The following is a 26,900-nucleotide window of genomic DNA, read 5'->3' as shown; positions in this document are numbered from 1 at the left end:
TAGGCCACACAAACGTGTGTAAAATTTTTATTTCTACACTGTCTCTCCACATCTTGATAACAAGCTCGATATACCAATGATCATCGTAAAAAATTATCAAAGTCCTCGTGTGAGATCGAAGGGACTTCAGCGCATTTTTGTGTGGCAGATCAGTATTCTATTACCCACTTTTGACTCAACCATCAATAAAAGATCTTGTCAAAGGCTACTACATTCACTTTTGTCGGTACCCGCTTCCCACTTTCCGCGTGCACCCGCAATTCGCGTTTAAAGTTGTGACTCCACCATCAGTAAAATCTTGTCGGGGGCTACCACATTCCCTTTGTTGGTACCCAGTTCCGACGGTCCCATTCACCCGCAATTCGCGTTTGAAGATTTGACTCCACCATCAGGAAGATCGTGTCGGGGGCTACCACATTCCCTTTGACGGTACCCAGTTCCGACGGTCCCATTCACCCGCAATTCGCGTTTGAAGATTTGACTCCACCATCAGGAAGATCGTGTCGGGGGCTACCACATTCCCTTTGACGGTACCCATTTCCGACGCCCCGGTCACCCCAAATTTGCGTTTGAAGTTTTCACTCCACCATCAGTTAGATCTTGTCGGAGGCTACCGCACATTTCCTTTTTCGGTGCATACTTATATTACACCCACATTTTGGTGGATTTCGCTAAAAACCTTTCACAAGATAGTACTTAATTTTTGGGGCACTTCTCATTGCTCGAGCTACTATTGGCAACACGAGAAAGAGAGACAGCGATTCAAGATTTACGAAACGTTAAACCGCGTGACAAAATTCGCAACAGAACGTAAAAGGCGCCCGAAGTAGACTACCTCTCGAAGACGCGCGCGCGCCTTGCAAAAGGTCGTTAATTTCGCCCCTAGGACAAAAAACAAAATTCCGCCACGCAGGAGTTGTGCGTGTTTACAACATCTTTCCGACGACACCAATTTGAAAAGAATCGGACCAAAACTGTAGTAGAAGATAGGAAAAAACTGAAAAACCTTCACGTTAGTAAACTATACGCTCGAGGATGACGCCCAGATGTCGCCAACCCCACATCATGTAGCCCTGTCCCTAAGGTTGACAAATTACACGGCCTTGTAGATACACGTACACCCGTTGCCTTTCTACAAGAGTTCTTCTACGCGCCCACATTTGCTGCCAGCTAGCCAGCCAGCCAGCCATCCAGCCAGCCAAAGTGAGATTAAAAGCTACTTTTTACAAATAAATTTGCAAAAATGCGCTAAAAACCATTTCTAACAAAACACTTTGACTTTCCTCACGGTTTTGGGATCTTGTATACTTTGTGCCTCTCACAGGCGTGGTGTATTGGGGCCGCAGCAACGTTCTGGTACTTTTTTTTGCAACCGGAACGCGCCTGTGAAAATTCCTACGCATGACATGGACTACCCCAAGACGGATTTAATCCACTGGCTGACTGAGATCGCATCGATTAGCAAACGATACACGCATCAAAAATGCTTCAGGACATGAAGACGAAGATACAGTGACACCCGTACAATTTTCAGTAGGGTAATTTTTTGACACCCATCTCGCAGTCGGAAACAACTTTTAATCCAGCTCATATTCAATAGCACAGATCCTTGAACTCTTAGAAATCCATTGGCGAAGGTGTGACATTCTCAAGTGAAGACGAGGAACAAATGGACAGACAGATGGACATGATATAAGGAGAATTTAATTTGAAAAATTTCCCTAAGAACCATCTATTATTTGCAATTTTTGTTAATTATGAAATCAGTAATAAACAAACCAATATTAGCCACGAGCGATAAACACAGACAGACGAACAGAAAGTCCTAATGACGACAGAATTTGAAAATTTGAAACCGTTTGCGAGTTAAGACGGACGGACAAAGTCCAAAAATCATAAACTCGCTTAGGAGCTCGTTAATAATGCAGAAAACAATAAACCCTTCGTGCGTAAAATCGTTCATCATCCTTGAAGCACAGTTAATTGATAAAACCCAGATAAAAGAGACCTTCCGTCCGTCCGTGTGCATGATAAACGGCGAAAGGTTTCAAATTTTCCAAATCTCATATGTACATCAAATTTCACATGTAGTTTACTCCTCGAAGAGGACCATTTATTGCACGAAAAATAACTCTGTATCATTTATGAAGAGGATAAAATTTCCTAATTTGCGATCAAAAGTAGCTCTGTAGTTCCAACAGGTCCCAAGATACAGTTCTCAAATATAAGATATTTTTTTCAAAAATTGTCCACTAATGAGTTTTTATGCCATTGTATTGTTTCCCAAACTTAAATGACCGATTTTTGGTGACACTGGATTCGTAATAGCTGAGCTCGCAGCAGATCCTGCAAAACCTTCGACTTCTTGATGTCCACTAGGACATGTCGTTTCCATATAAAAACACTTGAGCACTACTTTTTTGCAACTACAACCTCCTTCAACCTTGTTTGCAACACTTGCAAAATTTGGCACGTTTTGGATGGCAGGGAAGACCAGATCTGCTCGGAATTGCTTACCTGCACAACTGATTGCTGACCCTTCCTGTTAATGTTACTTATTCTTATTTATTTGATGTAATCACGTAAAAGATGTAATTTCATTTGTATACTGCAGAATAAATCAATTATTATTATTCTTATTATTATATAAATTTTAAGACTTTGTGAAGCGGGCTCTTTGTTGATTTAATGGGTAGCCCCCTGATGGTTTCTGGTGTATCTCCATGTGGTTGCATCCCTCTGCACTCGCTAATCATTTTTGAATTTGGTGGCACCTTTACATTGCGTCACAAACAGAAAAAGGAGGTGCACTTACGTGTGGGAGAAATTGCGCTCCCTTCTTCTAATGTTAGTAAATGAAATCATACGCTAATATATTTCATCATTTAGAACATGTGTCCACACATAAACAAACCTATACAGACAGACAGATAGAAGGATGTACCAAGGACGTTGGCGTTTCCAATTTCCTGGATTGAACAAGACCGAAAAAAATATTAGAATGGCAAAAAAAATGAATAGGTATTTCACCAACTGCTCACGTTTTTAAAGTAAACAAACACTACCCTCGGAGGATATTTATGACTCATAAATTCAATGTTTTGGCGTTTTGTTTATACATATTTAAAGTTGAGTGACCTTCTGTTCGTTACAAATGATACAAAATGTGGGTTAAATGAAAAAATATGCCAGCCGATATTGCTATGTCTAAAGGCCGGTATCGGCCATTTTTAGTGTAACACAACGAAGTTGAGGTAACGCTAATGTGCTCGATTTTCTGTCGTCAGTCTGTTCCATAGCCCGAGGCTGCTCTACCAATCCAACCCACTATACATTTGCAAATATCCATGCTCGAACTCGAATTAGAACAGGGACCTTTAGCCTCACGTCGAGCTTCCACACATGCCAACTAAAATTTAATGGCCAAAAAATGTGAAGGTTCGCTAGACGTAGCCATATTGTAATATTTTGAAGATTTCAATCTTGTTTAAGTTACAAGAAATGGTGAAACACCGTCAAATATTTTCCATGTTTCTTATTTATTATTTTACACTGGGGACCTAGGAACGAAACGTCCCCTTTGGCGGCGCGTCTTATCACGGCCGTAAATTTTTAATTAACATACGTTGCAGTCTTTATTCTGCTAGTTCTCACAGGGGTTTGCTCTCTTCGTGTACAATTGTGATTTTTTTTGTCGGGCATCCTCGGGAGTTTTTTTATTTTTTGTTCCCAATTCTTTATAGCGATGTTTGATTTCCTTCACAATAAACCAATGGATATTTTACTCCACAGTGTGTATATAACAAAGAACAATATGTAACTGAATCAAACTCGGAATCAAAAGATCAAAACAAGAGCAAAACATAACTTCCCTGAATGAGCACCAAACATGCACACTAGAATGCTTGGCCATGAGACCTCAACGGAGACTCAAATGCGCGCACACATGACAATTTGACGTTTTTTCGAGTATCCCGCTTTGTCGCCACCCCGTAATTAAGTGGATGTAAGGTTGTGTAAGGGCCGGTATGAACATCGGTATCGGTTTTCAATTTTCAAGGCTCCAGGAGTCCAAAAAGGTGGTTTTTAAAAAAATGTCCGTTAATATGTGTTTGTGCGGCACGATCCTTGTAAACAAGTTCAGCAAAAACTACTCTATCCATTTGGTTGAAATTGAAAACAGATGTTCCCTTAAATGGTCTTAAGAACTGAAAAGCTTTTGGAAGCAATTCAAAAATGGCAAATGCTTTTTTGGCAATAAAATCGATATCTATTGAATTACACTTTGTAAGAAGAAGAACGATTTGACTGAAATTTTGTACCAATGTTTTCTCTATAATGGTCCTGAAAGCCGAGAAAATTATGGTAACGATTATAAATAGCCTTTTGGGTATAAAACTTATACTTAAAGTATGAGCAACAAAATTTTGATTAAGCGAAGGCTGTGGCAATTGTAGGTCACGTCTAATATTAATTAGCTTGACAGCGCGCGATAAGAAGTTATTACCCAGTTTTGTGATTACTGATTAAATACAGTTGTGGACAAAATAATAGCTGTGTAATGCATTAATGCACTGGCTGCAATTTTTTTTCCATTAAAACTTATTAGGTAACTAAGCTATTATTATTAAGGGTGTTCAGATCATTCGGTTTTGTAATGGTAAGATTTTCAATTCACTATGCCAACAGGGACAAAGGTTAAGGCATCGACTCACTCCTCACTGGATTATTTGTTGCAGAGTAAAATTTACTATCATACAAATTAATTTGACTAAAAGATAGCAAGCAGCAATTTGAGTCATTGTCCACATGTCAGCTGAAAGTTTATAATCTAAGAGAGTTCAATTGAAATGTTATAATAAATGGCTACCCAAATAAATTGCCTTGATAGTAGCAAAAATTAAAATAGGAAGCACAGGCGAAATCCTGCTAAGGATCTGTACGGAAAACCAGCACATATCTTCAATAACTTCAGTTAATCAAGAATACCGCCACTGTGCAATTTCAATTGGCCCATCAGTATTGACGTCAGAGACTGTAAATGTCTCCAAAAGACTTACATTATGAATAATAAACATCACTGCTACACCTCAGATTATCCCCCTCATGCCGTGAAACCTGAGCAGTTTTTTTAATCAAAATTTGTGCACGCTTCATCGTGAAAAGAAGATTCTCATATGAAAAATATGAACACGAGACAAAAGAAGAAAGCAAAGAGATTTTGAGCTTGGTTAAAGAGAAAATTTATTTTGCTATTAAGAAAATTGATTTTTCGTTACATCAAACCAGTCTACCTTCCTCTGGTGTTCTAGAGACTTCTCTGCTTTAAAGTTATTGAAAGAGATAACTTACCGTAAATTTGCGGTCGTTGCTGGCCATACTGTGGAAAACTTTGTTGATCTTTGTTAGCAAAATCTGGATGTCGCCTCGGTTGTGGAGCTGGTGGTGGCATATTTTTGTTCGGTGGAGGTCCTCCGGCGTAGGTTGCAGTGTTTGATGTGCTTTGCTAAAATGGCAGTTGTGAATTGGCGTATTGAGATAATGCCACCGTTACCTGTTCGGGACGATAATATTCCTGTTGTTGCGCAGAATACGGAACAGGAGGTGGTTGAGAAGCAGGAGCTGCTGTCGCCGCAGCAGTACCTCCATATGCTGGTCTAGGTGTATATCCAGTACCAGTTGCCCCTGTAGTCATGTTGTAACGGTTATATGGATCTTGACCAGTTGGAGGTGCGGGTTGAGAATTATTTGGACTGGAAGGTGGTGCTGCAGAGTCGCCTGAATATGGAGGATAAACGGATCTAGACGCAGAGGGATAATTTGATCCGGCGGGATATGGCGAATACTGATCGGGTGGTGCGCCAGGTCCTGGTCCGGGATACTGATTGTAACCGGATTGATTATTGTAACTTTGACCTTGCGGTCTAGGCGGTGCTCCCGCAGGGTAAGGTGGATGCGGTCCTGGGAAGGGAGCTCCTCCACGAGGTGGTGGACTAGGAGAGACATCATCAAATGGATTGGAGACGTTGACATTATCAGCCACTCCACCAGCTGGGCTAGGTCCACCAGAAGATACATTTCCTAGATGATTAGCACCTGTTGAGCCTATATAAGAAAAAAGCGTGCCATGCTATATAATACTCCACTAAAGTTTTTTGATAAATAAGCAATATGTATCATCCTACTATACATGACCAAGTGGGCTAAATTAGAAATGTTTTTATTAAACTTAGAAACGAAATTCATGTCTAATGAGTGCCAAAAATAAAATTTACTCAAGAATAGATTTCATAATTTCAATACCTCTGTCAAATAGACAAAACGACACACTTACCAAACATGTTTATGCAATGTTTATAGTCAATACCCCTGATGCCGTTGTCAATATTACAAAACATGCAACTTGTGGAAAATGTAAAGCACACAAATTGATAAAACACTTAAACAAAAAATAATTTCGACTAAAAGGCATTTACAGCCTGATTAGCTAAATACTGCAAATTCTAACCTCACAGTTCCAGCTAAGTAAAAACTTTAGGTAACATTCCACAAAATGCATTGATTTTTAGAATTTTTTTGAAACCATATATAGTGTGGTTTTTTTAAATTTATCTCCATTTTATTGCACGTTCTTTACGTGAGCATGTATGGTGTTTTTAACATGTTTAATTCCATATCATCACTGAATATACGTTATCAACTTCATTAGAATTCAAAAAAAGAATTGATATACGAGACCAGGGGTTTTTTCGAAATATATTGTAGCAGCAGCTATTCCCCTGTATAAATCGAAAAATGTCTTTTGAAAAGTTTTAGCGCATGTAACAAAATGTTCCGATTTTCAAAAACTTGAGCATCATACAACTTTAAAATAATACTTTTTAATGTTCACAATGTAGGTAATGTAAATTTTTACTTTTTATTTTAAAATACTTTATTAGCTCCTATATAAATTCATTTCAACTTTTCAACTTTATTTCAACCAAGTTTTAAAATTATTTTTAAAAACAGCGCTTTAATTGATCAAGAAAATCAAATGAAAAAATAATACCTGTTGGGTGTAGTTCATTTTTCTAAGTACTGGTTCGGAGACATATCTATCTCTACTTAGGTTTAGGTATATCGTATATACCACTTCAAATAATGATACCAAAATCTATGTAACGTTAAGTTCACTCTGTTTGCACTGTCGCCAAAATACATCCTCAAAAATCAAAAAAGGTTAATGATAATATATTTTTAACATTTGATTTTTGTTTATGAAAAAATATTGTTGGAGCGCCCTCTATAAATTGGTAAAAAACCTACAATGCGAACGCTTTTTAACTTAATTATTTATTCTAAAACACTGTATAATAATAGCACCTACAAAAAAACAAAGATATGAGCTTCACTAATTCATTGAATCTAAGTACTTGAATAAGTCTTTAATTATTATTATTATTATTAAAAAATGTTTGTATACTTTTTGCAACCACTGTTTCAGATAGTTTGCTTGTTTAAATAAGAACAGATAGTGTAAAAAAGTGCATAAAACTTTTTCGGGATATGCCTGTAAATATGATAAAGAAACTGAACAAACTGAGATAAAAGATCCTAAAGCAAAGCCACTACGAGAACTCTGTTTGTATTTGCTAATTGATTATTTCACTACGTTAATGGCAAGTTATGTAAGCATTCTTTCTAGCATTAATTGAAACGGTAACTTACCTCCGTGAGGAGAAGGAGCATTTGCTTGCGAAGAAGGTCGTTGAGGAGGTGTATTATAATCGGGATTCGTACTGGAAGCATAGCCGTATCCTCCGTAACCATCCATTGAAGCACCACCCGAGCCAGGGGCCGGAAACGAATCCTGCGAGTTTGAAGAACCCGGCGAGGGGACAGAGGAAGATTTAGCTCCTTTCTTCTTGGAAGTCGCCTCAACCTGATTTATAATCGGTTGTGGATCAATGCCGCCTCGATCAAACTGGCATTCGTACGCTAATAGATTTTTTGTATAGTGTTTTCTCAATGTGTAAGCAGCACTAGATGAAGCACCTATTCCTAACATTCCTGCAATGTCTTTCCATGTTTTATTTTTGGTTACCTGGAAACAATGCGACGTAAAAAATAATACTTTTAAATTGTACTCGATGTCGTACTTCCATAAAACCTCCACGCTCCTTGACAAATTGGTATAGGCGATACAAATCGAGCGGATTCTTTGAGATGGTCGGACATGTGGTGATAGGTGTGCGACGTTCTTCCATAAAAGCTAATAACTTATCTAACCAAGCTCGCCTCTCCGGATTGTCATCCATCTCATAGAGCTTGCTCAAACTGTCGGTTTTCTGTAAATTGCACACATCAGCAACTGTGACTTGACAAAACAAATTCTAATAAGCTTAGGTATATTATTATTAGTAAAGGTACATGCCAGGCATGCTACGACAAGCATTATCACAACAAAATAATATTGTGTATATAACCTTAGAGCGATACGTGTCCGGTGGAGGCACATGACTGTTAAACACCTGGAAATACCGGGTGATGTTAGCTTTCCATTCGCACCAATAAATGGTGTTAAATATTCAGAGATGTAACAAACGAAAAACATTTAGTGAGACACAAAATAGCATTAATCTTTATACAGCAGCACGTTATATGAAGGGTCAATTAGCAATCATTTTTGTGTTCTTTCACACAATGGCTTTAACTTCAACTAGTTAGATATACCCTGATGGAATGAGGTGGTCAGCGATGAAATCAACTACTTTTTCCCGGTGGCCACTAAGTCGTCAAAATAACCCCCAAAAATCTATTTTAGTTTAGATAAAAACCCAATGGCTGTTAGGATCACAAAACGATTGATCTGTACAAGTGTCCACTAGGTGGCGCGCCGATACTTTTCGCAAATTTTGTTTTGTGAACACAACTTTGTAAACTGTGTCACATTCGATATAGGGCTGTCATTTTGTGCCGTAACGGGAACATAACACCACAAATGCCACTATCAAAATTTGGTAAACACGGTCAGAAAATCTGATTAGTACGCATGCACTCAAGCAAATATTTAACATTTACATTGCCCTTCGACCTATTGGTTAAAGTGGGCCTCCAAGAATTATGGCAGAGTTGGGTCGATTAAACATAAAAATGCAGTGCAAAATGTAGATGAACATAGCTAAAACATACAGCAGAACCGTTATTCTTATGCCCAAAAAAAGCACTAACTTTGAACTGGAACGAATTATTTAACCGAATTTGTTCGCCGATCAAATTTAGTGACATATCTTGCAATTCACAGAATGCCTGCATGTTTAACAAAAAAAAAGGCATAGTGTGAGAGACATGTATGTGCAACATATCACGAATCAAGTGCAAGTTGAACACACCTATATACATAAAAAACATTTATTTATATTTGCAGATAGACCCCTCATACGCAAAACGTGTTAGTGAACCAAATTTTGATTCATTACATCTCCAGTGTCTAATAGTGAGCATACTTACGGGACTAGCTGGTGTACGAGGCCAACTCGGACTACTAAGATCACCATACTCCTCGTGCATCGAGTTCATGCTCGCCGCACCAGGTGAAGGCACAGTGCTTTGAGGCGTCGTCGGATGACTATAGTGGCCCAGATCATTTTTTCGCGACTTCGGTGTCGTACACTGCGGATCTTCCCCTGAAGCTAAAAGGCAGAGTTTTAGTAAAATATCGCGCGCGTCACTCATTGAGAAGAATGTTAGGTGCAAAAGAGTGTGCTAAAAGGAGCTTGGGCAATACGGGTATATAGATCACGCATGCATAAGAAAAAAAAGGGAAAACCTCAACGTGTCAGTCGCAACTTTAGTAGGCTGCCAAATTTTTGATAAGACGATTAGAAAGCCAACAAATTTACAAACTAAAGATCTATAGAGATGTAGAAGTGAAGTGGATTTATAATAATTTTATTTACCTGCCGAAGCATTTGAAAGAGTCGATTGTTGTGAACCTTCATCTATGGGAGCACCATCGGGACCTGTGGTAACCACAGATGTAACCGAACCACCTGATGATGCCGTAACATGAGTCATTAGGGTGCCAGCTGCAGTAGTTGTAATACCGTTATCCATCATTTCAGATCCTAATTGATGGTGTGAGTTTGGTGTTGAGCTTGGTGGAGGCATAGGTCCGTCATGTGGGTGACTGTTAGGTAAAAGTGGACTTGTAGCGGTAGGCATGTTAGGTGGTCCCATACTAGATGGTGGCCCCATTCCGGAATGGTGATGGCTTGCCGTTGGAGGACCCATGTGATAATTTTGTGGTGGGCTAGGACTTGGAGGCATGGAAGATGGTGTGTTACCGAAATTCATTTTGTGTTGTAAATGTTGTTTGAGGTAGTGTGGTGGTCTTGGAGGGGCTGGTGATGGAGAGCTTGGAGCTTGAGGTGGACCGTTCCCTTTTCCACCAGGCAGATGATTACCGGATGTGGCTGTTGGACCTGGCCACGTTTGTTGATAAGGTGGGAATTGTGCGTTGCTCATATGATTTGGCGCCGATCTATTAGGATACTGTTGCGGGGGTAAATTACTATTAGGAGGAGTTTGGGAAACCGGCGGGCCGTATGCTTGATTCTGATACTGCATATTAGTCTGGGGCCTGGGTGGATAGCCACCTTGTGTATATTGCTGGTTAGGTGGATAAATCGGAATTTGTTGACCTGTAGGTGGCACCATACCGGGATGTCCTTTATAACCATGAATATGAGGGGGTGGGTAGCTGCCCTGAGTTGTCATAGGAGAATGGCTCAAACGAGTAGGTCCACCTCCATCCGATTGACCGCTGGATGGTCGCGGAGGAATAGGAATGTTTTGCTGCCCTATAAAATCACATAATGTTTAAGAAACTAGTAAAATCTGTTTAATAATAGGCGTTTGCGATAAAAAATGAAACGATTGTAGCATTGTTTTTTAGACCACGAGTGGTAATAGGAACGGAGTTATCGATCGTTGCATAGCGCGGCACCAGGCTGGCGTTCCTACGTAGACACGGTCTCCCGCCGTGTTGCAACCGTCGGCGTACTTTTTTTTGATAAATTTTTTTCTCTACAAGTTCGTGCATTTTTTTATTCGCTTTTTTGCCTGTTTCAATAAAAAATGTAATGGCCATGGAATACTGCTTTAAATTTCCGACATTAAATTACGTAACGAGCATTTATCTCACACATGCACACACCCCATAAAAAAACGAATGGCTCGTCGAAATTCTGAAGGGATGAAAGTATGCCGGTAAATGAAAATTAGTTAACCAAAGCGTCAACACCAATTAGTAGTTGAATAAAAATAAATAAGGTTACGTCACGCGCTCTGTTCCTTGAAAGGGAGAGGTTCGGTTTCGTAATAAGTGTGGACCTCGGTGTTTGGGATTAAGGGTAGAGGGTGTGAGATAAAAGTAACACCGGAATACTCGTAGTAAAATATAGGTCAATGTTGAGAAGACCCGCATTTTATCGAATTTCCGTGAATGCAGTCAATGAAAACACGTGCTGGGAAAATATCACGTAATATAAATATACTGACCGACTGCTGGAGACATGGAGCGTGACCCTGTGGATCCCGTTGGGGATGGAGTTGGTCGCATATTTTGAGAGTTTGGAGTACCTGGTGCCGGTCCACCAGAACTATCATTGCTGTTTCCGCCACTTAAATCCTGCAACAGAAAAAAATCTATTAGAAAATTTGTGGATAAACGAAAATTTTCTCATTATTTCTAAATAAACGAGTTTATACCAATTTGCTCATTTAACGAAGCAAATTATTTAAAAAGCAATTTAAACTTCAGCGCAAAACTTCGAAGTGTACTTGGAACTAACAAGGGTCGGAGAGTGCAACGCCTTTTCCAATAAAAATTCAATTTTTGGCGGTAATTTCCCTGCTACGAGATACAACCTTTTCTACGAAATGAACGATTTTGATATATCCAAATGCCATGTGATTAGATAAAATAAACCTTGAGAAAGTTGCGATTTGCAAGGCGAACATCGCACATCCGGACTCCCCTCAAAAGGAACTTGACGCACAGCGGACAACCTCAATTTTGTTCAAACGCCCGCATTTCCATGCACCTAACAGTCGGAAAACAATATAATATTTATTCTGATATGATAAATAAGAAAAGTTTTCCCACTTCCCCTTGTATCTCCAAAGTCGTCCATTTTCCTTAACATCAATCATAATTGGCAGCTTCCAGAGCTGTGGTTTCAAACTTTTGAGTTCCTTATTCTTTCAGAAGACCCCTCAGTCTTTGGCATTTTGAAAAATTGACATCGTAAGTCGGTAAACGTCGTGCAAATGTGGTCATGTCGAGCTCATGCAACACATGTCGCGCAAATGTATAACAGAAATAGTAAGAGTAATTTAACATAAGTAATTTGACACTATACACAAGGAAAATAATAGCAAAAATAGTTTCTTACAGAACTGGCAGATGGGCCAAGAACTTCCCTCTACCCACCTACGATTTCTCTTAAATTAAAAGGCACCGTTAACAGCTGGTGTACAACGCAATTCAATCTCAATTGAAATAAAAAGGTAGTTTTGGTAAAATGACGTTTGTACGGCATCGCTGATGAGTTTTGCACTGGCGCTTTGAAAGTACCATTTTTCCATCATAGCTCGAAACCGGTGGATTGAAATAAAAAATTAACGTCCTTTTAAACTTGCACTTTTTTGAACATCAGAACCGTGATCGAGATCAGTTCTCGAAAGTCGAAAATTTTCAAAAAAACACATTTTCTTTTAGCGCCTTCATTTACCAGAAAGATCGTCGCATTAAATATACCCTGTAACTTTTGCAGAATTGGCGATACAGCAGTGATACACGAATTTAGTTAATAGTATTCAATGTGATCATATACACTCAAGTTTTAGATCTACAATTTTTCGTGATTTTTATACTTTTAGTGATCCTACAGGATTAACTTTTGAGTTCTACCATTTGGACAAAATTGGAAAAAAAGATTCAAAATGAATTACTCAGTTCCGGAGGTGATCCCCACAATCCAAGATATTCTTTGATGGATGGTTTCATTCCATTTATGTTGGACTCTCAAATGTTGAAGTTCGTGACCTGAGTTAAGGTGAATTATCGCCTTGGATATGTGCTGTATGTGAAGATATCCGTACTTCTTAATATTAGTTTACAAAACTCAGACCATGTCCGCATTGCCCTCCTTCCAACCGTTCTAAGACTTTCAAATGTGGCTTAAACATATTAAAAGGAAACATATGGAAGTCCAAAAAAAGTTGCAACCCTACAACTTCATTGCAAACTCAAGTCCAATATACCGGTTCTGAAAAGAATTCCGAAAGGAACACGGATACAAACAGTCGACAATCTCGCTCGCCTAATCAACAAATGTACTAATATGACCGCCTCCTCCCGCAAAACGTGGATGGACCTTTTTACCTTCTCATACATTGTTGTTCAAACTCCACGCCAAAAAATAAGACTGCATTTAACGTCCCTAAAACACGAAACCGTCCTGCTAAACCCACTTTCGTATCACGTCTGATAGTGACATAAGAGATCGGAGTCCGCGTCCGATGACATTCTAGCTCCACAAGATGATGCTACGTTTAACCTCCTTCAGGACCATTGCTATTCCACGATCCTCCTATAGACTGTAATCCATCATTTGTTGCAAGCAAGAACGTACGCAATACAATATTAAGCTCCTCCATGACTCCTTACTTTCAACCATGACAGCTCATTTTTACTACTCTAAAAGCCCCTCTCTGAACTCGTTTATTTTATATGGACGGCATATTGGCTGGTGATCCAAAAGTGCTATTAGAAGGCTTCAGAACTCTAACCGAAAAATGTGAAAAGATTGGCCTTGAAATAAACATATCTAAATGTCACGTGTTTTTCACCTCTGCCCATTTCCTTCTTCGAAACTGTTTCGCAATTCCCAAATTAACAAATCTTCTCCGCATCTGTCCAAATTGGCTCTACTTAGACCTCATCAAACATTGGGATTTTATAATAAAAAATTCTTCGGAGAAAATATTGAACATTGAGTTAGATGAGAAGACTTGGATCTTAGTATCTCTACCAATTAAATCCGGTGGTCTCGGAATCCGTTCTGCGGTTGATATTGGATTTCTCGTATTTTGTGCTATGTTAAACTTTGCCAACTCAGACCCTACTTGGCTCTCGTCCTATAATGTCGGATTGGATGCGTGGATGATACTAACCATGGGTTAACTCCCTCGGTCTCCACGCCCTTCCAGCAAAGTCTACTGGTTTACTTCTTAATAACAATTGTTTTCGCATTTGTACTACCCTGAGACTTGGTAGCAAAATCTGTGTCCCTCCCAAGTGTACCTATATGTGGTGTACAAGTTTTTGAAGGTGGGATTCATGGTCCGTCATGCGCCAAAAGCACCGTTAGATACTCAAGACATCAAAAGCGTACCAACATCGTTCTAAGAACTCTGAACTCAATTTCCCTTCTCGCTTTTAGCTTTCTAGAAATGGCAACAAACAGGTAAACGGGATGACACTTATTCCGTATATGATACCACTTGCTCGGACACTTTGGCTCCTTCTTATCTACCAACTTCCACAAAAGAATCATCAGTGCCTAATACTTCGGCCAAAATTTCGGATCAATTCGTTCATAGTACAATGTGAACCGAACATTGACAAACTTTGTATTTCTATTAAACTCGCTCCACAAATACGAAAGCACCTTAGCCTCAACTTTATCCTTAAAAAGCAAAAAAGATCAAAAATACCAAAAGCCCTTATTTCCTCTACTACCAATTTCAGATAAACATTACTGACCAGTGGAAGAAGTCATAAACGAATAGAAGAGCGGGTGATATTTTTTGCACAAGTGCCAGTGTTATAAGATGCAAACACTCTCTGGTGACAAGTAGTTTGATAAATGAACTAACAGACAGACGTAGTAGCTGAATGGTGTCCAGTAAAATCGGCTCTGAAATGTTCACATGAGCGACCCAAAGAGTACAACCAGATGTGTTATATAACATTTTAAACAGCTCAACGAGTTCTATCACTTGTTTTCTTTTTCTGGTGGTACCGAACTAGAACTAGAAACTACAAGAGCTCTCCATTGCATAAAACGGCGTTGAATTCAGAAGTCCCTAGCGCGTCGAATAAATTTTATTTTATGTCGATGCGCACGGCTAACCTACTTTTTAAACTTCGGAATAAACACGCTATTTATATTTTTATCAACGAGGAGCCCCAGATCATGATTCTGAACTTTCTGTCCGTCCGTCCGTCTGTGTATATGATTACTCGCGAATGGTTTCGAATTTTCCAATTCTGTTTTCGGTGCTGTTTATTAATTTTCAGGGAACCAGGAAGCTCCTGCCCGTCTGTAACAAACATAACAAACGAGCTCCTAGTTCACTGCAAATTTAATATTAAATATTACTCCTGTTCTGAAGAGCGGAGATGCTGGCAACGTTGAGAATTATCGCCCGGTTAGTCTATTGAATAACTTCAGTAAGGTGTTTGAAATCACATTGTATAACAAAATATATTGTAATGTTAGGAATATAATTTCGGAGTGTCAGCATGGATTCATTAGCAAGCGTTCGACGTTAAGCAACTTAACATGTTTCAAGCAATTTGTATCTGAAGTATTGGATCGAAGAGGACAGGTAGACGTTGTCTACACCGATATATCAAAGGCTTTTGATCGAATACCACATCAAATCTTAATTAAGAAGCTACGTCGCTACGGATTTCAAGAAAACCTTGTACGTTTACTTCAGTCGTATCTCAAGAATCGTGTTCAAACTGTTACATTTAATAATTTCACATCGTCACCGGTGCATGCAACTTCAGGGGTTCCGCAGGGTTCCAACTTAGGTCCTCTCTTGTTTATCAACGATGTAGCTGACGTTATCTACTGCCATAAGTTACTATACGCAGATGACTTGAAGATACTCTATTATATCGAGTGCTGAAGACTGTTTACATCTCCAAACAAACGTTAATGCTTTAAGCAATTGGTGTAATGTTAACTTGTTGTCTCTTAACGTCGCGAAGTGTAAAATAGTTTCTTTTACCCGTACAGTGCGCCCAATTCAGTTCGAATACACTATTAATGATGCAAAATTACAGCGTTTTGTCTCAATAAAAGATTTAGGTGTCACGTTTGATAGTAAATTTACTTTTAGTGACCATATGAAAGATGTCTGTCATTCAGCAAATCGTATGCTTGGATTTATAATTAGAAACTGTAAACACTTTTCTAATCAATTAGCACTTCGATCGTTGTACTATAGTTTAGTGCGTTCTAAAATTGAGTACTGTTCACTTATATATAATCCGACATACACGGCCCATAAGAATGCTCTTGAATCTATACAAAGAAAATTTCTAAAATTTTTGCACTATAAAACTTATGGTACTTATCCTGTGAGAGGTTTTGATCACAAAGAAGTGCTGCATATGTTTCAAATTCAATCATTAGACACTAGGAGAACTATCAATTATGTAACATTTCTATTTAATCTACTGCACAATCATATTGACTGTCCTGATCTATTGAAAGCTATCTGTTTTAAAATACCTCATACCAGTGTACGGAATACTAGTTCTAGAACATTTCACTACAACACTCCCCGCACAGAAATTCTATTTCAATCCCCTATTGTCACTATATGCCGTATATTTAATTCGATAAGCCAACGCTGTGATATCAACAATTCTAGCTTCCCATCAATCTTGCAACAATGTTTACATTGATTTTTTGTCTTTTATTGCTTCTTATTTTTCATGTTATATACACAATACGGAAATGCATTGTTTTGTCAGCATTTTTGTTTCGATTTTCTGTGGGTACCTAACCTGCATTTGTAAAGTAAATCTTTATTTACTTTTCTAATGTTAATTTTGTTTATTAGAGTTCTTTTATGTTAATTATAAGTTTACTAATTTAGTTATTATTTTAGCTATATGAAACACTACGTGCTTAATGAAGTTAAGTTAAGTTTGTCCTGTAATTGGAAAGATTTTCTGTTGGACATTTATTAAATATTATTATTATTATTATTATTAATCAGTTCTTGCTTGGAGAATGATAAACATAATACTAAAATCAGAATTGGAAAATTCGAAACCGTTGTTACCGTTCGCGAGTTATCATGTACACAGAAGAGAACAACTAATTACATTTTCAGTGACCCAGGAGTTCGTTGCTATATTTGTTACAAGTTTATCATTTATCGATTTATTATCAGACAGAATTAAACACCTGAATCATATCTTGTTGTCTGAATCTATATCCAACTCGATGATTCGGTTTCACCAATCTTTGCAGATACATTCGGTGCACATTCCTGAAGTGACATCCCAGATTCCAAGGAGTCTGTTCTATCGATCCATCCACAATTGGCAGGCGATTTTCATGACTTTGCAACTATATACTTGTTTGGTATACAGCGCGTTCCAGATAAGAGGGTCAGCTGTTACCATGCTAGATTTCATAAATTTTCCAAATATCCAATGACGAATTTCTCTATTTTTTGTATATCAACCACATGCATATTTTATGTTGTCGTACAGAAAATTGATTGCTATTTTCAAATACCGTAAAAAATGTAAGCATTGCATCGATTTCCGTACCGGAAGTTTGAATATGCGATCAGATAGACCGTAATGTCACATAAAAATTATATTTGACAAATTTTTCGTATCTCGCCAAATAAAAGAGATATTGAAGTGACTTCCTTTTCTCGAACGCACTGTATAGTTTTAAAATAAATTCAACAAAACAGGATTGATGAATTAATTGAGCTATTTACTTTTTACCTTAGAACATGTTGTAGAAATGCGTCATCTGTTGGTGGAAGTTGAGAGGTCGTTTTGTTCGTTGTTTATTTCCATATATGTCTGAGCTCGTTCAGAGATTTAATAGTCGTATCCTTTTTCTTACATAAGTAAGACAACTTTAGTGCTAACCGTCACCGCATTAGAAATTGTTAATTTTGGTAGGGCTGCCAGTTCTATTAACTCTTCAAAAAAACATCAAAGGCGGTTTTCTTGTCTATTTTATAGAATGCACCTGTATCGCATCCTGTTAAGGCATGCACGGTAGGAAGCAAGTTACAAATATCTCCAAGCTCTTGGATTATATTTCGAATTGAGAAGATAATCATGTAGTTATCATGAATTTTGATTCTCGTCGAGCTCTTTAAAATGGTGTATAACACATTTGGTTGTCCTCGTCTACTATTAGGCGTGTAGAACAGAATTCAAATGGCGTTCAACGTGAAGCAAACAGTTTCAGACGAGGCACACAGAAATATTATCCAATTAATGGCGAAATAAAAGCAATGGAGTAACAAAACAATTTTTCCACAGCAAAGCGAAAAACAACTTTATTTACAAAATACAAAAACCCCTAAAATGATCACGCTGTACATAATTGAAACATCCAAGATATTCCGTATTGAAGCTACAGACTCGTCCTATGTGATTATTCTGAGGAGGTAATGATCTTCAAAAGTTTTTTGTTTTAAATGCAACATCCTGTGCTATGGACAAACTATTTCTGACATCCAGAACATCGTCGCTAATGCTAGATTTCGCCGCACATCAGAAAACCCAGTTTTCGGAAAGAAAAGAAACCATAATAGAAGACAAAGGGGCAGGCATTTCTGAAAATACCTTAAACCTCGTGTTAAAGAAAAAATGTGGTCCATATTCACCATTTTCCTAATCTCGCCGAACCAATGCGTTTGGACGTTTCTCAATGAAATTGATGAGATAAAATATCAAATAATTATATCTGAAATATCAAGAACGCGTAATGGTGTAATGAGCTTATCAAATCATAAAGTGAAGTTCAGTGACATCTAGGGATTGCCCTGTCTATATGTTTATTTCTAGTATTATCGTACCATGTTATTGTTCTTACAATAAATATTGCATTTATTTTTTAGACTTATAATATTTGACTGGATATCTGTGCAAGTAAGACAGCCTTAGCTGTAAGGGCTGTACGCAAGGACAAACGAAAGCATCAGTTACCTTCACCTCTAATTAAACTGTTTATGGTTATCTAAGAATTTAAGAAAAGAAATTAATGTTCCGGCTTTATTTAGAGGAGTTTGTTTTAGTACCGTATAGTAAATAATTTACGTTTAAACGCATAAACCTAAAAATAACATTACGCAATCGTTATTATGAAAAAAAAAATTAAACGAAAGAAAGTTGTTTACGTTGAAATAAAACATTTGGACATGTTGGCGTAGGTTAAGGTGTTGGGAAAGTGAATACACACATATACATAAATTCATTCATCTAATTAGCTGCCATTAAATGCAAATTCGCAAATGAATCATTGGAATTTGGTGGAATCGGTGTGTTCTGGGGTGGCGGGTGTTCTCCATTGTTTGCCTAAATTTGGAAATCATTGTTGGGCAGGAGCTAATTTCGACAATGGACCGTTTTATTAATTTCGATTACTACTCCTCAATTGAGTAGATGCACGAAATTACTATAAATAAACTACCCGGAAAAGATGAATGAATGTTACGAATGTGCCAATTCAGGTAAGATTTACTGGCACCACGTCAACCCGGAAGTGCTTGATAAAAAATAGAACAGTAAAATAAAAAAAAATAGTTGGAGTTCCCCTCGCTCCCTAAAGACCTTGACATTATTTAAGGCGAGCTTTAATACCCATTTTAAGTTTAGAATATAGATAACTCGTTTGCAGTAGTGGAATGCAGGGAGAGGTTAAAAATGGGTCGTCTGTGTGATGTTTTTTTTTTACTGTTTTTATAGGCTGCACCGATTGTTTCGGCACATCTCTAAATATAAATCCTACGGCAATGTTCTTCCATTGATCGTGCTGGCTTGAATTGTTTGTTCGATTTTTAAGACAGCGGCCAAAGAAAGTCTCTTTGCATATTTCTTGCGAAGTTAGCAATACGCCAATAAAAGTTATACACATTTTTTTAGAAATAATTTTAGTCGTTTTTCTTAAGTGAAAGTAGTGGAAACACACTCGTGTGTACAAATTTTAATTTAAGGGATGATATGCGTACACTCAATATCGATCGTAATATTTGGATTATTGTTGTCTAGATTTTTTTATTAACGAGCGACAAAAAGCGAGTTTATGATTTTAAGCTTTCTGTCCGTCCGTCCGTCCGTCTGTGTACATGATAACTCGCGAACTGTTCCGAATTTTCCAATTTTGTTTTCCGTAATAAATAGACAATGATCAAGGGACTAAGTGATTCAATTTTGATCAATAGTCGTTAAGCGGAAGTGCCCTTGTCGTGCAGTTTATTTATTTTTAGCGCATTTTCCAACGAAGTTTTGTTCTGTTTGTAGTGCAATCCGCAATATTGCTTTATGCAAAAATATAATATGTATTGATATTTGGGAACTTGCCTTACCTTCGGCCTGATTGATAGATGTAGGGCTGATGCTAAAGAATTTTGCAACTCCCACATGTCTTGTGCTCGTTTGAAACAACTATAGGTTAGCTTAGCACACTAAAGTCAACTAATAATTTAATCAATGTATCTACTTCAACGTACAATTTATCATTTATTTATATCAACTATCAACTTATTGAACATTACCACAAAATTAGTGTAACGTGTATTTCTGTTTCTCAGAATTACATACTGTACATCACTACCTGGATTCCGGTGTCATTGATCCTTTTTGGCACATAAGTGTCGCATTAGAGATTACGTTTTATTCTCATAAAATCACTGTTATCGAACTGTATTCTCAGTTCATTTTTGAAGATCAAAAGGAAATTACCGAAAGCTTCATATGATGGGGATTTGCATCAGTTCGAAAAATAAACAATTCCCACGGTGCCAAGCAATCGTCGATAATAGTTTGTTTAGACTGAAAGTGTGTAAGTATCGATAAAAAAAAGATAATAAACAGAGACTATCGCTCTGGACTTCCGAAGTACGACACATAGAATAAGTCATCGTTAAACAACTCGTAAATGAAATCAGTCTTAAAACTGAATTAGTTTTTTATGCAGCATCGGAGATAAAAGTGCACTCGAAACTGCTCCTTGAGACACTCCATTATCTAATAATCTTGGAATTTATCGCTATGCCGGCCAATAGCGATTAGAATACTATTGGTTTCGTTGTGTTTATCCTTAACGCGATAACTCGAAAACGATAGCGAATTATTAAGTTATCAAGAACTTGCCACTTGTTATCTTTTACCGAACGCATCTGCTTTTCGTCGGTTCGGTCCACCATTGGTAATAAAATTGGAGTCTCAGTACTGAGCTCCCAACCCCTTACGAACGGTCAGACGGAATTCAAAAATATCTTTGGATCTGCTGTCTCATATAATAAGGGAATTATCGAGGCGTAGACAAGAAATTAACATAAATAGTAATCCGGTAGCAGTTGGAATGTTGTAAAAAAAAAACGCATGGATAAGTGAAAGTGTGCTGCGATTAGGAAATTCAATCTGCAGTTTTGTTACTCGTACTTACACAACCGTTAAGCTGAACGTTAATTGTTTTGGAAAAACGGCCGAATAATTAAACTTGATTCGTATTGCAAAATTTCGATACAAAACGATCACTTTCATCACATATATAAACATCTCTCATCCTCAGACGTGGGAATAAACTAAAAATAGTGGCAAATTTATTTTTGTTATTTCTAATGCTATTAGGTTAATGCATGACATAAAGGCAAAGCAAAGAACAAATAAAGTGACGTGTGAGTAAAAGCAGGAAGACGGAACCCAGAAGTTTTATCTGAAATATAAACTCATTCATAAACACGGCAGGTGGTCGGAGCTACTTTATTTTACACATGCATCATTGTGACGGAGTGGGTGACCCAGATTAAGATTAGGGTAGGTCTAGCTTTTGTTCATCCCAAATTATTTTCTAGAACGCCGTCATCTCCTTTACCTCGATCAAGTCTTAACAAATACGCGAAACCGCTCTCGTCGAGTAAAATTTATTTTAGATCCCCACGTTCGCCTCATCCCCTCGAAAATCTTTATTCCTTCCTAGAGATACCAGAAGTTCACTATTGCGTTTTCAATTTCTAAACCACGCTCGTAAAGTGCAACCCCTCTCGGGGTTACTGACACGATCACGACAGATGGTGTTAGACGACCTTCAGAAATACGGGAAAACACTTATATTAAAGGGACTAGTGCCAGTTACTTACCCCCCTTTGTTAAAGGGCAATTCGACTCAATTTCAGTATTGTGAACATTTCCGATGAGGAACGCACGTTACACAATCCACTTCATCTGGGCCAGCGTCACATTATACAAATATTACAAATTGCTTTTTTAAAATTATGTATATTTTTGCATATTTATTACCTTTAAACACGATCATTTAAAGTTTTAAAGCTATATCCACGTGTATTGTACCAATTCGAACAGGTAGAGGGCTACATGATCCTCGCGCTGCGACGCAAATCCGAAAAAAAAAACTATAAAAATTGATAACTCAAAAACGACCGAATGCTGTTTCGTATGTGTTTACACTGATATTAATTCAATTCAATAAATAATATTACACTTGATAATTCTCCTCTGCCACTTAACCCAAAATTACCCTTTTATGAATACTGGTAAAAAGTTTTGTACAATGTTAGGTAAAAATGGGGAAAAAATATAAGAAGGTAATGTACGGTAAATGTTGCCAGTTGAATGAACTTTGAGAAAATGAAGACAACATTTTGTAGGGGCATTAGTAGTCACATGTCCCCTTTGAATGAGGAAGTAACGTGAAATATTCGGAACAAGTTGACCTAGGTTTAATTAAGTAAATAGGAACCGCTGTGGCTATCCACATTCCTTTTTCGTCCGCCAGTTAATTGGAGTCTCGCAGGAGCGAATTTCCGTACGGTGTACAGTCGCATTTTCCCTTTATTTCACCAAACAGGCCATTTGATTTAAATTAAACTTCCACGCTTGTTTACGTAGGGAAATGTACAATTATGTCCTCATGACACACATCGGATCGGTTCAATTAAACGAGCGTTCGCCGCAGGGCAAGACCTCATGTAATTGAGGAAGGTTATATCAGAGCACATTTAAATAAACACCATTATAGCCTCGCGTGCAGTTTTTCCACTAATTACCAAAACCGAACACTGCACTGTCCCTGCACAAAATTGGTAATGCATGAGATGGGACGGAACGGACAGACGAACCACATTTCGATTTGTGCAAATTTCTCAAAAAGCTTCCATGCAAAGAATTAATCGAAAGTTAAAGTGAAAGAAAGTGAATCTAATCGCAAAATATGATTTAAAAAAGTTGACCTAATTTAAGGATTATCGAATGAGAAAATGGAAGTACGGAAACTTTCGAAGGCTGCGGATACGCGATTATCCCACTTAGGAAATACCCTGGAGGAACTTTATATTTAAATGGAACGAGTTACGCACATCATTACCATACGATACGAAACGGGAAAAATATCTTAAGTTATTGCACATAACAAGTAGGAGTACTATTTGAAAATAAAAAATAAACAAATGGAAACAAAGCGCATATTTCGGTCGAATTGAAAGTTATTTCTGAATGGAATTCCTCTGAACTTGATATGAAACCAGGGCAAGGAAGGAGATGGCATTATATTGGCGCAATTCCACAATGCCACCAGATAGAAACCCTTGAAATTTTACGACCTACTGAATCAATTACGTAATTTAGTGTGAGTGATTAATTATTTCTTTGAATACCCGACGGACTGTCTGTTGCAACGATGCACTGATGACGTCAGTGAATATTGCCGTATTGGAACTCGATGGAATTGATGAGAATGGGTAGTGTGTGTGTGCAAGGTCTCCTTACGTCACGACTCTCATTATCTATTACGGAAAACCGTATAAATTTACAACTATTTATCGATTATGGAGTTCAAAGATCTGAAAAATGTCAAGAACCGTAAACGTACTTCACTAAATTAATTTAAACAATCCCACGATAACGTAAAAAAGATAAAGCTAATAATAGATCAGAAATGTTGGTTTTTTTTAAAATTAAAACTCTTCCATCAAGATCAGCTTGGCAAACTTCACAAAACCCTTGGACAATTTTTGTACTAGCCCAGGTGGAATACCAAAATCTATTTCCCACTTGTTTATACAATTTGAGGGAAACGCACACGTTGGTAGAGATAAAAGCGGATGTAATGGTAACACTTTCGAGATAACGTATAAACCTGACCAATGGCGTCCCTCTAAATCACCAGATGAACCGACAAAAATCTAGAGAAACGAATACCATTTTTTCAACATAATCTTTTACCTGAAAAGGTACTGGGAAGCAATGGGTTTGGAAGACATTTTTTTAAAAGTTGATGTGTTCAGGATGGAGGAAGCGCCAAGATTTTTCTTGGTCAACTTAGCGTATGATTACAACTGACTGCTAGTCGGACAGACCGACAAGCTTCTCCCGTTCGAGAAACGACGTCCACCTCTTTTACGCTTTGGTTTTACTTCGTTTGCTATCATTGCAAGAAAGTAAGCACTACGGTAACCACTAATATTGGGCGACCAATTGAAAGTAGGACGAAAACAGTTTTCAGGTAAGCACTTCTGGGCGAGTAACACCAAGGTGAATCTTTTAAACCAAAAGGCATTCTTGAAACATTCATGCACAGTTAAAACTATTTTTGAAATTGTTTTTCTTGAAATATGTATAATTCCGAAATTGTCTTGAACTTTCCCTAGAAATGATCCGTGCAGTTCTAAAAATTTTACAGAACCATTTGGAAATCCTGGCAATCGACTTTGATCCTACGATCTTTGAATTTGATCAGCATTTTTGGAATTAAATTGTAGTCTCTATACAATATTATTGTTTTGGTGATTCTTGAAATATACAGGAAACGTAAAAAGTGCCGACACATTCCATTATTTCTATCTTATGGAGCATCTTTTGAAATTAATTAATAATAATTTTTAAATTTTTAAATAATTTGTGTCAAATATAAATGAATTTAATAATTGTAATGTCTTTTTGTTGTTTTATTCGAAAAATGATTTAATAATTGTAAAGCTCCTGTTTTCATAGGATTTGCTACAAGTATTTTTTTAGCACTTTTCGAAAAAAAAACAAAAACCATAGTTATAACATTTCCTATAATTCTATATTCCGCGTCCGAGTACATGATGTTGCATCTCGTGTTGCATTTAGAAACAAAAAGTTAAGGTAATTTGAAAATAGAAGACATTACGATTATTAACTGCATGCATATTGGTAATATAAGCACATCAGTTATTAAGAAATAATAACGTAGAAAATCGCCTGTTCCGGGACGTTAGATACCCTGTATAAACCTGAGATTTTCTTGATATTTTCTGGAAATGACAATAATATCGCCAGGAACCAAATTCACTATATTTTAATCAACATCACAACAACAAGAACCATGCAAAGTACCAAGAAATACAACAACAGATCAAACACGACATCTGAAAGGCGAAGGAAAAAACAACACGCGTAGGAAGACAATCCTCACATACAAAGGTCTGAAGTGGAATATGCCATCAGATTAGCAAAGCCGGGAAAGGCCTGTGGACCTCATCAGATTCACGTGGAACTGCTAACACAACTTGACTACAATATCTAGCAACTACGGGTAGTCAGACGTTTCCCGGAAAAACCAGATATGTTTCAAACAAATCTACAATAACAACATTCCATCCGAATGACTGCAATCAAAGTTTGTAACACTATCAAAAAAAGGTTAATAGCCGAAAATGCGATCAGGCTGATCAGCCTAATGAGCCAGATTTAAAAATATATTCCTCAAGCTGGGAAACACGCAGTGGATTAGGCACCAGAGAAGCAATTTTCTGTTTACAAATATTGACCGGCTAATCGACCAATTGAGAAAACTTGGACTCGAAAACAAGAATATCAAAGTAGGTACTTGACCGCGGGGACCGCAGGAAAATATTTCGCCTTCTGCCAGAGGGACCTGGGCTTTTTTTAAATCGTTCCGTCAAGTCATTTTGGATTGGAATTTTTTTTTTCACTTTTGGAAACATTCCAAAATTCATTTCTATCGAGAAATTTTGTTTGGAAATGCATTCAAATCTAATTTTTAGGTTCATTTAGAGCCATCTGGGGATGTATTTCTGGAACGCTATTTTTGAGATCTTGGAATTCTTGGATCATTTTGGAAATTTCTGAGAATTTACTATCTTGGAATGCCTTTAGCATTCTCTTGACTTTCCAAAGATTTAACTGTTCATATTCCTGCAATTTCTCTGGCCTTCTTTTAGAGAAGTTCCAGCAATATTATTTTCCATTGTCTCTTAATGCATTTAAATTATTTCCAAAAATGAAATCTGGGTTCATAATAGCAGTAAATAAAATTCGATATAATTAGTACCTGAACCACCTTAAACTGAATTTGTTCCTCCGAGCTCGTTTGCCTATTTGAGGGTTGATATGTATAGATTTAACACAAATCATAATATATAAATCCTTATGGCAACCCAAAACTGAGCTCGATCACCTTCCCTTAGATAGGGATAGAGATGAGCTAAACTCAACTCGACACGAAAGCTCGGCTCGTCAAATGTGACATCATCTCCACTTGTTTTTTTAAACGGTGATTAGAGCGATGGCAGATAGAGCGATACCGACCTGCAATGCAACGGCCAAGAAGACATTATGAAAAGGTGTAAGATCACGAAGAGCCCTCAGTTAAATTGCTAAAGGCTTTTTGGCTATAACAGCAGCTTCAGTTCTCTCCGAGCGATTATTTTCGAGAGCTGGGTTGGTGCTACAGAAGCAAAGTGTGCCCAAATTCCTGCTCTACAATTCGTTCTTCTGGGACGTTCTTCTTCGCCCGTCAACAAATGGCGTAACACATAGTCTTACTTTTGAAAAAAAA

At 37.6% G+C, this 26,900-nt stretch overlaps 1 protein-coding gene across 3 annotated transcripts in view; it reads right to left on the bottom strand.

Moving 5' to 3' along the window:
* LOC116165485 (trithorax group protein osa) overlaps positions 1 to 26,900 on the bottom strand; it is a 58,055-nt gene that overhangs the window by 5,046 nt on the left and 26,109 nt on the right. The window contains exons 4-11 of one of the 3 annotated variants that reach the window (XM_031479957.1): positions 11,545 to 11,674; positions 9,942 to 10,844; positions 9,493 to 9,674; positions 8,469 to 8,513; positions 8,142 to 8,330; positions 7,711 to 8,086; positions 5,555 to 6,105; positions 5,353 to 5,506 (exon numbers count right to left, since the gene is read on the bottom strand). In XM_031479957.1, coding sequence (XP_031335817.1) covers positions 5,353 to 5,506; positions 5,555 to 6,105; positions 7,711 to 8,086; positions 8,142 to 8,330; positions 8,469 to 8,513; positions 9,493 to 9,674; positions 9,942 to 10,844; positions 11,545 to 11,674 — 2,530 coding nt within the window. The remainder of the gene's footprint in view (positions 1 to 5,352; positions 5,507 to 5,554; positions 6,106 to 7,710; positions 8,087 to 8,141; positions 8,331 to 8,468; positions 8,514 to 9,492; positions 9,675 to 9,941; positions 10,845 to 11,544; positions 11,675 to 26,900) is intronic. The other 2 variants (XM_031479959.1, XM_031479958.1) reach the window with 2 other exon arrangements.

The sequence above is a fragment of the Photinus pyralis genome, unplaced genomic scaffold (assembly GCF_008802855.1).
Source record: "Photinus pyralis isolate 1611_PpyrPB1 unplaced genomic scaffold, Ppyr1.3 Ppyr1.4_LG3a, whole genome shotgun sequence".
In the NCBI taxonomy this organism is placed as follows: domain Eukaryota; kingdom Metazoa; phylum Arthropoda; class Insecta; order Coleoptera; family Lampyridae; genus Photinus; species Photinus pyralis.
The sequence above is the reverse complement of the archived record's forward strand: the minus strand, read 5'-3'. Positions and strand labels throughout refer to the sequence as shown.